This window comes from Ailuropoda melanoleuca, unplaced genomic scaffold, assembly GCF_002007445.2.
Source record: "Ailuropoda melanoleuca isolate Jingjing unplaced genomic scaffold, ASM200744v2 unplaced-scaffold1412, whole genome shotgun sequence".
In the NCBI taxonomy this organism is placed as follows: Eukaryota; Metazoa; Chordata; class Mammalia; order Carnivora; family Ursidae; genus Ailuropoda; species Ailuropoda melanoleuca.
The window spans coordinates 95722-107387 of record NW_023182860.1 but is presented as its reverse complement, the minus strand read 5'-3'; the positions used below and the strand labels follow the sequence as shown (position 1 = coordinate 107387).

At 48.0% G+C, this 11666-nt stretch overlaps 1 long non-coding RNA gene, 1 pseudogene and 1 gene segment (V, D, J or C); all 3 read right to left on the bottom strand.

Annotated features, from left to right (window-relative positions):
- LOC117797787 overlaps positions 1–11666 on the bottom strand; it is a 40226-nt gene that overhangs the window by 26872 nt on the left and 1688 nt on the right. The window lies entirely within an intron of this gene.
- LOC117797785 lies at positions 1955–3065 on the bottom strand (annotated as a pseudogene).
- Positions 6581–7191, bottom strand: LOC117797786. The segment is given in 2 exon segments: positions 6581–6921; positions 7031–7191. Coding segments are annotated over 2 exon segments (384 nt in total).

The following is an 11666-nucleotide window of genomic DNA, read 5'->3' as shown; positions in this document are numbered from 1 at the left end:
GTTTTTATATGTGCTTTCATGAGGCACCTTAGTTGCTCAGATGGTCATTAATTGCCTGTTTTTGGCTCAGGAAATGATCTTGGGTACTCAATTGAGCCCCATGTCAGGCTCCCAGCACAGTGGGGAATGTGCTTCTCCCTCTCCATCTTCCTCTCCACCAGATTGTGCTCTCTCTCTCTCTCTCTCAAGTGAATAAATAAAATCTTTAAAAAAGGAACAAACACTTTTTCATAACACATCTCCAAAGGCAAGAGAAACAAAAGATAAAATGATCTTGTGGGATTTCATTAAGATAAAAAGCTTCTGCACAGCCAAGGAAACAGTCAAATAAACTAAGAAACAGCCCACAGAATGGGGGAAGATATTTGCAAATGACACTACAGATAAAAGATTAGCATCCAAGATCTACAAAGAGATTTTCAAACTCAATACACGGGAAACAAATAATCAAATCAAAAAATGGACAGAACATATGAACAGACACTTTTCAAAAGAAGACATACAAATGGCTAACAGACACATGAAAAAATGTTCAAAATCATTAGCCATCAGGGAAATTCAAATCAAAACCACATTGAGATACCACCTTACAACAGTTAGAATGGCAAAAAAGGGACAAGGCAGGAAGCAACAAATGTTGAAGAGGATGTGGAGAAAGGGGATCCCTCCTACATTGTTGGTGGGAATGCCGGTTAGTACAGCCACTTTGGAAAACAGTGTGGAGGTCCCTTAAAAAGTTAAAAATTGAGCTAACCTATGATCCAGCAATTTAACTACTGGGTATTCACACAAAAATACAGACTTAGCAAAGAGAAGGGCCATATGCACCCCAATGTTCACAGCAGCATTGTCCACAATAGCTAAATTGTGGAAGGAGCCGAGATGCCCTTCAACAGATGACTGAATTATGATGTGGTCCCTATATGCAATGGAATATTACTCAGCCATCAAAAGAACGATTTCACAACATTTGCAGCAAAATGGATGGGACTGGAGAAGATAATGCTAAATGAAATAAGTCAAGCAGAGAAAGACAATTATCATAGGGTTTCACTCATCTATGGAACATAAGAACTACAAAGATCGGTATGAGAAATAAGGGAAGAAGGGGGGGTTACAGAAGGGGGAATGAACCATGAGAGTCTATAGACTCTGGGAAACAAACTGCGGGCTTCAGAGGGGAGGGGGAGGGGATTGGGATAGGCTGGTGATGGGTAGTAAGGAGGGCATGTATTGCATGGTGCACTGGGTGTTATACTCAAGTAATGAATCATGGAACTTTGCATCAGAAACCATGGATGTACTCTATGGTGACCAACATAATATAATAAAGAAATATTATTAAATAAAAATAAGGAAGCATCCAGATAGATCAGGAAGACCTCCTCTCAAGGGTGACCTGTACATACATGACGTTATCCGCATATTTTCAGACGGTGTCGCTGACATCCCCACAGCAGTGCACATGCTGCTCATGCCAGTAAGTTGAGCACTTACAACTGTGCCTGTTCTGTGGTTCAGACCCTATGAAATGTGAACAGTAGGGAGGTGACTGCAGACAGGAGGGAACTGGGGGCCAGAGAGCACTGAGTGCAGGGAGATACTGGCCTGACTGCTGGTCTGTTGTTTTCTCGGCAGGTGACGGAAATATTGTCAGTGTGATTATGGGGTGATGGCCAAACTCCCTACATATAGGTAGTCCTGCATATTTATTATTGTTTGTAATTTACCCCGTACCCTGGTGCATGTGCTGGTGGGCAGTACCCTCACTTGGTTGTGCACCTGGGACATCTGTGCTGGCTCAGGTGACAGCATAAGCTGTGTGTCACTCCTCCCTCCTCCAGGTCAGGTCTTCCCACCAGGACTCTCTCCTACAGAAGCCTCCACAGAAGCTTCTCAATAAAAGAGGCACAGAGACAAGACCTGGCATTGGAAGGATTTTTGTCTCACTTCCTCCTTATCTGAGAAGCTGTGGGTAATGGTAGCTGCTCTCACTGCCATGATTCATACTACAGTAATGGTCAGCCTCGTCCTCAGCCTGCAGCCCAGAGATGAGAAGACCCTGCATTGGCCGATGCATCTTTGGACCCAGAGAAGCGGCTGGGGACCCCGGAGACCTGGTGCTGATCTGAGTCCGAGTAGAACCACAGCAGATACCGGGGAGGGCTCCTTGGCTGCTGCTGGAACCAGTATGTTTGGTAGCTGCTGACACTGAACACAGTGCGGAATGTGCAGGTGAGTCTGGCGGATGATCCCAGAGATGCAGAGAGGGAGGGCGGCTGGGTCAGCACAGGCTGAGACAGGGAACCTGCCAACACAGTGTGGTTAATGGGAGAAGAAACAGGGAGAAAGTTATCAAGATGCTGACTTCAGGGAAGAGTTCCATTGAGAGCTGCCTGTTTCTCCGAGGTCTGTCCCTACCTGTACAATAGGAGAGGGGAATGAGACGGACAGGACTCCAGGCCATGGTGACACAGACACTGGTCCCCACAGTGAGTTGGGCTGCCCCAGGCCTCCTTTTCTCCTCCACCCTCTGACACAAGAGGGGCTGTCCATGCAAATGGCCTCCTCCCAGTGACTGCCCAGCCCCTCCCCTGAGCCCTGGTGCTGGACTCAGCTCACACCACACACCCAGGAGGATGGGGGTGGCCTCAGTCCTGGGGACAGCCCTGGGAGGAAGCAACTGCTGAGACCACACACAGGTCCCTGCTCAGGGGACTCTGTCAGGGCTGAGAGGACACAGCTGCTGAGCCCCATCAGGGGGCAGAGACCCCAATCCCCAGGCCATGTTCCCTTCAGTGAAAGTTCCTCATGGAGCAGCCAAGTAGGGACCACAGGGCAGTCCCACAGCGACCCTATTGGTCACGGGCACAGCAGTCCCTGTGTCCCAAAGCCCTGAGACCCAAGCTGATTTCTGCAGCTCACCACATCCCTGTGGACACACACATCCATGGACCAAGTCTTAGTGCATGTTTCCCTTGCTCTCTGAAAGGACATCATCCCCAACAAACCGTAGGCAGCCCCGATGGCATGAGGCAAAGTAATATGTAACATTAATTGATATGATAATCTTTGCATGTTTCCGGACTCAAAGGGTAACTAACTTTTCCTAGGCTTCTCTAATCCCAAAGNCTCAAAGGGTAACTAACTTTTCTTAGGCTTCTCTAATCCCAAAAGACACAATTTGCTGTCAGTTGTTCAACATAAATGGAGATAAAGCACATATGATAACATACACGGGTCACAGCTCTGGTGGCCTGTTGTTGAGCTACTGTGTCTAGTTCTCAGTGAAGGTGCTGGAAGGCACCCCTCATGCTTCTGGTCTCTGCACTGTCTCTGTAGAGGCTCCCTGCACAACTAATGCTTGGGGCTATGTCGGCGCTTATGTTTGGGTGAAACTGAAAATCTTCTTCAGATTTCTTTTCGCAGCAAAGGCAGCCAAGAATGTAAATATTTCAAAAAAGGTAAGTGGTGTAAAGAGAACTTTCCAATTACGGGAGACCTGTACTATGTTTCCAATCATTGTGCTCATTTACAGTAATTCCTCACTCAGGAGGAGCCCTGTTCCATGGGAGATGGAAATGTGTGCATATGTAATTACAGGACTTTCTAGACAAAGCTGGATGACCCAGCTGTGCATCAGGGCAGCTGTGTCACTGAGCAGGGGACAGTGAAGCTGCTTTGCAGAAACCGTAAGGGCTGTTTCTGGGAAAGGCATAGAGAGAGAATGTTGTAAGGACACACTCACTCAGGGGCCTAATGTTCCCAGAGTTCACTGCTGGTTCACACCTGAAAAAAGTCTACATCCTTACAATGAGACTAATGTTGGTGTTGCTGTATTACAAGGCTCCGGGAACTTCCGATACCCACCAGGGCACAGGCCCTGGCATTTGATGTCTGCATTGGTCATGAGACTAAAATACTTTCAGCAAAAATGTGGCCACTGTTCATACTTCCCACTCTAGTTTTCATTTCCTTTTACAGTTAACCTGGGAATTCAGTATGTCTTGTTTCACTCTGATATACATAGGATTCATTTTCTCTTTTATTAGTCAGGTTTTGTAGCTATTCTCAGTATGAGGATGGAAATAAATCCTTACACTGTAGAAGGGACCTCCCTCTTCTTAGAACTTCTTTCTCCACTCCTATGTCAAGGGGCTCCCAGAACAAGGCATCCCACCCAGATTGAGGTTTCATCATGTTCATTTGGTAAATGCCTCCATTGATCCACAGTATAAAACAACAGAATTTTCTCGATTTTTTTTCTATAATATGAGGGCCTTCTTTGACAATGAAGGTTGGATTCCTAGGCTCTATTCTCTAAAATACTGTGATGTGTTTCAGCATCATTTCAACCAGAGAGTCAGAGGAAAGCCAAAGACAGAGAAAAAAAATCCATGACACATAAGACGGCTCACTGTAGCTGACTACATCTGCAGCAACCCCATGTCCATATAAGATCACATCTGAAATACAAGAATTTTTTTTAGAACTTTCTTCACATGAATTGATGCCCATAACAATTAGCAGCCATGGTTTATTCAGATTGTCTTAGTTTTTACCTAATGTCCCTATGCTGTTCTAAGATCCAGTTCAGGATTCTCTATGGCGTGTAGTTGTGACGCTTCCTTAAGCTTCTCTCACTGTGACACTTTCTCAGACTCTTCTTGTTTGGGTGACTTTGTCCACACTTCATGATTGGGGATCATGCCTGACACCTTTCATGCTAAGTGTTTGCACCTGTTACTTGAAATCTCTCTGCTGGAATGTGTCTCTTCTTCCTCCATTTATTCATTTGTTCAAACAGTGAATAATATGGACAATGAAGAGCTATTTTAGACTTTGAGTTATAACCTAATACTGATACATATATTTGGTTGCTCACATCTTTCCAGTTTTACCCAATGGAACCATTTTAAGTTGGCTGATGAGTCCCTTCACACACCCTGTCAGTGTGTGTGTGAATGCACGCTGATGTGCTTGTGTTTGTTTTGAAAAATTCTTCACTTTCTGACACTAGAAGGTGCTCCACACTCATTCTGTGGAGTTCCTGGTCTGGGGATTAAGATTTCTCCAAAGAAGCCCGCGTGTCCTCTGGCAGAATGGTATTAGAGACAGTATTTGGGACAGTGCACCTCATGGCTACTGGGCATCTCCGCTTGTTCTCCCACTCAGCTGACAGACCGAGGACTTCTATATGAGTCAACTAACCTGGGAACGTGCACAGAACGGTGACTGTTTCCACAGGTGATTATCTGTCTCCATCAAATGACACTCGATTCCAAGCTGCCAGCTCCAGCTCTAACCCATGACCACATGCTTCACTCAAGCCTCCTTCCCTGGTTATGTCTGTGAACTTCCATTCCTAACGTAAGAAATCTGGCTCCACCACCACCAAAACACTGACTCGATTGTTTGATTACAGGATGCAGTGCAGCCCTGTTAACATAATCCGCCCATTCCACACAGGACACGAGCTTACCTACTAGAGCACAGAGCTCACACTCAGTCTCTTGTGACTTTACACTGATGGGCTCCATTCATTTTCACCATCACTCAGCTCAACAGCATCCCCGAGCCCTGTGCTGAGCTGAGCTCACATGTCTGTGAGGTAGGTATGTGGGTTTGTCACAGTCCGCATGCCATTCAGGGCCCCAAACCTCTCAAACGAGTTGTGGCTTCACTCTTGGGTTCTGTCGTATGGCTGTACAGTGTTCAGTGACTCTGACAGTGTCATAGTGTCATTTCAGTGCTGTGACAGCATCTTATCGAATCATTCTGTTGCTCAGAAACATTTTCCTTTGTTCACATGATCAACCCTGTTGTCTCTTTTATTCTCCCAGAAACTGCAGATGTTTGCACTCTCTCCAGAGTATTTGCTGCTTCCCATATGTGATGTAACTTTAACCACACTATGTATTCTGTCCCATTTCATAAAGGTCCTGCCTATTTGCTGGCATCTGAGTTTGGTTCCAAGTTTCATTGATTAGATATAAACCTGGAGTAAATATCTGTGAATGGATTTCTGCTCACTTTCGGTTTTTAGTAATTAGGACTGAAACTGGTATAGACATTCACGTGCAGGTTTTTTCTGCGGACAAAAGTTTGGGGATTTTTTAAATACTTTTACATTTCTAAGTGAGCATCTATTTCTCAAAGAATCAGGAAAACTAGGCAGCAGCACCACTTATAAGCAAGTTGAGAATAATAAAGCCACAGGACTGAATTATTCTTCAAGCACCACATGAGGATTGATGAGGTCCCATGATATGTTCAGAGAGAAAATAAAATAGTTTGATATATTTAAAATGAGAAAGAAAAAATTGGTATGATCCAGCCTAGAAATAAAATACCTCAGATGATGAAACAAGAAATTTCTGTTCACATGGAAACTCTTTGTCAAGGAATGAGCTGCTCTGAGTGACTCTGAGGACAGAAGTGAAAGGAGATCCTCACTCCCTGGTGGTGCCCCTGATGGACCCGGGCACAAGGAGTCAGCAGAGGAATAAGTAGCATCACAGGCTAAGCTGAGCAGGAACTGCTGGCGTGTGTCCCCCTCTAGAGATGAGCAAGTGGGTTTTTGTCTCACTTCCCCTCAGGCCTGGAGCACTGTGTGAGCACTGAGATTGTCATCCCACGATGCACAGTAATAATCTGCCTCATCCTCAGCCTGGAGCCCAGTGATGGTCAGGGTGCCTGAGTTGCCAGACTTGGAGCCAGAAAATCGATCTGGGATCCCCGATGGTCGGTTGTTATTACCATAGATGACAGTTCTGGGGGCGGTTCCTGGGAGCTGTTGGAACCAGTTCACATAATTACTACCGATGTTGGAGCTGCTTCCAGTGCAGGAGATGGTGACCTTCTGGCCCAGGGACCCAGATACAGAGGGCGGCTGAGTCAGCCCAAACTGGGCCCAGGAACCTGTAAGAGGGAGAAACACAGAGATAGTGATGCTGGGGTGTGAAGAGGAGGAGGATGCAGAACCCCATGTCCTCCCAGAGTCCCTTGACTTGTTTATGCATCAAGTCACCTGTGCAGTGAGCGAGGAGGGTGAGGAGGAGAGGGGACCAGGACATGGTGCAGGTCATCCCTGGTCCTGACTTCTGTGCCCCACAGCTGAGCAGAGCCTCCCCTCATCTCTCCCTTCCCCTCTTCATCCTCTGAGAGAGGGAGGGCCCATCCATGCAAATGAGACCCAAGCTCTCTGACCCCTCCCTGGCCCTGGGTCAGGTCCCTCTACCTGAGGATGTCAGGGGATGGGCGGGGGGGGGCTGTGTGGGAGCAGGGAATGGGTAGGTCACAGCTGTGAGCCCTGAGCAGAGGGCACAGGTGTCAGGTCCCAGCTCTGATCACCACTGACTCCTCAGAAATGGCCCCCATCACACCCTGGTGGCAAGTACCAGACACAGCTTTGTGTGACATGGTGACCACAGCCCATCAGAGACAGTGGTTACATCCTCACATCACTGTCCACTGTTTCTGCTTCAGAACAGGCAGCTCTCTCCTTATGTGTCCTCCCATCACCTCAGTGCAGAATTTATGCTCTAATCAGACTCCTCAGGTGAGTCTTTCCACAGCGATCTTGCCTGTTCAGTGGTCAGGACTGAGATGGTGTCTCTACACAAACTCCTTTTAGATCAGAACCAAGTCCAGAGCACTGATGGTTCCGCATGGACACATGGTTCTTCTGTGGAAAACACTGTGCACTTTCTTCTTATGTGACTCCCCCTTGGTTAGCAGATCTCCCCTTGCTCTGAGGTTCCCACAGCTCTGAAGAGACAGGGAATGCTTCTCTGCAGGTTTTGGGTAGAAGCCCTCATGTGCCTTCCAAAAGGAAACATGCTGTAAATCTTGGTCATATGTCACTGTTTCCACCTGCTTGAAACAGCAGTTCTCCGCACCCTGTGGGCAGTGATTCTCTCCGCGTATCTATCCTCCCAGCACAGACACAAGTCTGCAGGAGCCCTGGCACGTGGAGCTGTGTGTGGCACTGACCTCAGAGCACAAAGGGAATCCTGACAGACATTCGAGGAGAAAAGGTGTAACAACTACAGATGCTCTGACCGGATCCAGTGACAGTGGTTATGTATTCATCACCACTGAGCCCAATGTGCATGTAAAATGGATTTGTGTTATTTTATGCAAAGTCCTCCTCAATAAGATTGATTGAAGCTAAAGGATAAAGTCCTGTGAAGATGCAGGTACAATCACGGGTATCCTTTTCCCACATATGTACTTTCTGCAGAGAGAATAAGCCTAGTGATTGGTCTAAAAACATGGACGCAGCAACAATGGGGAAAGGACGCTTTCTGTTCTGCATTGAACAGAGAAGTCTGTAACCTTTTTCTAAAATCACTTTGTTTTTTAATCATAAATTTTGTAACCTGGGTCGGAGCTACAGCTAGGAAGCCAGATATGCTGCCCAGTGAAACCCCATAAGGAGCTTGTTCCTATGAACCTCAGAGCCATCTCAATGAAGCAATTGCCAAAACCAGTCAGACCTTCCAGGACAGAGGATTTGAGGTCAGACCACCCTCTATTGTGGGCACACCTCTCGTCCCCGTACCTCGTGTCCAGCATGTCCAGATAGAGCAACTGCTTATTCCACCACCCATGAGCAGAGCAAGGAATTGCTCTTACCCAAGGCCACCTGGACCCAGAGGATTCTATTAAAGGTCCCACATGTGAGTGGTGGAGACGTGGAGATAAAGGGGATTGTGTCCCTGATATTACATTCCTGTGGCCCTGGCCAGGGACAGACTTTCTGGCAGAGTCCAGCCAACTGGAGGTGTCACCAGGGTGACTGAGGGAGTGACATCCAGGATTGAGAGCCCTGGGAGGATGGGTCTCCTCTCACCATCACCAGGCTATTTCCCCAGAATCAATGTACTGACCAGCCTCAGGCACACACTGGAGCCAAGAGACAGTCTGGAGCTGAGCTGCCCACAGTGACAGAGATTCCCTCCATGACGCCTGAGCATCAGCTTTGTCCCAGGAGAGCACGTGTTCAGGGCATGTCATGGCTCTCCTGGTGACAGGAACCTTGTTACCCTCAGTATCACTGGTGGTACTTGCTGATATGGATTCTGCCTCTTGGAGATTGTGTGAGGATGGGTGGGTGAGCCCAGGTTGACCCTGACTTCTGGAGGGAGAGAGAGGCCTGGAAACTGTGGACTCAAGGATACTGTGAGATAGGAGAAAGGAGAGAGGGGTCACACACACACACACACACCCAGAATGAGAATATTCTCCATGTACTATCACTATAGCTTTCCCTCTGAGGCCAAGCATCAGGGCAAATGTCCCTCTGTCCCTCTTATGTTTTCCCACCCCTTGCAGTTTGATCTCCATGCTATCCCATCCCCAGAGCAGGCTCCCTGTAAGAACTTCCAGGGTCCTGGATCTTGGAGCTAAAGAAGGCCAGTGTCTGGAAGATCACATCCCTCACATGAGGAGTAATTCTACACAAGGAAGAGGAATTTGGTGGACGGACTCTCGGAACACATTCTCAGAGTCATAAGGTTGGGTCTTGTGGAATGGGAGACATCTGTCCATTTTCCCCCCTTGGACACAAATCTCACAGCTGTGTGGTCTTCAGGTCATAGGAATCACAGGACAGGAGGTGACCACGCAGCCCCCTTTTCCTGCCCCCTCACATGACATCCATTCCTCACTATGCTCTCTGTTACGCTGGTGTCACTTTAGGGTGCCCAGTGGAGAATATCTTGGAAAGGGGCTAATGAATGGGACTTCATCGATGGAGGAAAAGTGTGTGGCTGAGTTAGTATCCTGACAATTTTAGAAACACATATTCTCAGCCACAAGAAAAACAGTTGGTATATGTTAAAGTATGAAGCCACACTCTCCTTTGTCAACTACGTCAACACTGACCTTCTGTGGGGCCTCAGTAATTCTGAGGATGAAAAATTATATACGCAAAGAGCTTCTATGTGCTAATCCTCAAAGAATGAATGAACATTCATATTTTGGAAATACAATAATATTATTGACATATTACAGAGTTTGATGGAGGCTGGTGGGAAGTGGGAATTACATTCCGGGTATGAGAGCAGGTAGCAGTGATGAAGGAATTTCATGCTCGTGCAATTGATGCTACTTGTCCTCCCTAGAGGAAGACCCTGGAGACTGGACATGACAGCAAGAACATTGTCACTTTTCTCTGAAATCCCAATGTGGAGATTGTTCAGACCTGAAGATCCAGAGAGAGACTGAAGACGTGGGGGTGGTGGGAACAGAGAAGAACAGGGTGATTGTGGAGGGAGGATGATGTCAGTGTGTCTGAAGAAGTCGTTACTGTTTGTAGATGGTTCAGAGAAGGAGAAGATTGTGTCTGTGACCAGGGTGACTGTTAACATATGGACTCTAAACATACAATTTAAGAACAGGACTGTGATAAGCAAAACATTCTCTGTGATTAGTTAAGGAGACACAACAGAAGAGAGAGACTGAGGGTATAATTTTCAAAGTGTTTATTCATTTTCATTATCCCAGAGCCTGGCGCGTTTGCAGTTGGGCTCTATCCCCTCACCCAGGTGAGTTCCTGGGACACCTGTGCTGGCTCAGGCAACAGCATAGTCTGTGTGTCACTCCTCCCCCGGAAGGACAGGTCTCCCCACAGGGGACTGTCCCCTACAGGAGCCTGAACAGAAACTTCTCAATACAAGAGTCTCAGGCATAAGGTCTCTGGTTCCAGGACTTAATTCCTTGTGATCTGAGACCCTGTGAGGAACGGTAGCTGCTCCCACTGCTATGAGCTGTAGCTCAGAAGTAGTCAGCCTTGTCCTCAGCCTGCAGTCTGGAGATGGGCAGACGCCCTGATTTGCCTGATGCATCTTTGGAACCACAGAAGCGCCTGGGGACCCCGGAGACGTGGTGCTGATCTCAGTCTGAGTAGAAACTCCGCAGGTCCTGGGGAGGGCTCCCTGGCTGCTGCTGGAACCAGTATATGTCATTGCTGCCAACACGGAAGCCACCGCTCAGGGTGCAAGTGAGTCTGGAGTATGATCCGATCCCAGAGATACAGAGAGGGAGGGCGGCTGGGTCAGCACAGGCTGGGACACAGACCGGCAAACACAGACCTTCATGGGTGATGGACAGGTTTCAGAGTAACACTTTCAATATCTGACCCAGAGGGACTGATGGCGCCTGAGAACTGGGACCCACTACCCAAGTCCTGACCCTACATGGACCTTGATAGAGGAGCATAAGGGCAGGAGTCCTGGCCTCTTGACCCAGCCCCTGTTCCTCACAAATGGCTGGGTTGCCCCAGGCCTCCTTTTCTCCTCCACCCTCTGTGGCTGGAGGGAATGTCCATGCAAATGGGCTCCATCAAGTGACCTCCAGCCCTTCCCGGAGCCCTGGTGCTGGACCTCAGCTCACACCACACACTGAGGAGAATAGCCGTTGGCTTCAGCCCTGGGGGGAGCAGTGGAAGGAAGCACCTGCTGGGACCACACAGGACCCTTCAGGGGACTCTGCCAGGGCTGAGAGGACACAGTTGCTGAGTCCCAATCAGGGAGCACAGGGCCCAGCACACCGGCCCAGACTCTCTTGAGTGAAGGGTCCTCACTGAGCAGCTGTGTAGGGGCCAAAGGGCAGTCCCACAGCGCCTCCTGCTGGTCACATTGCACCAATCTCAACATGGA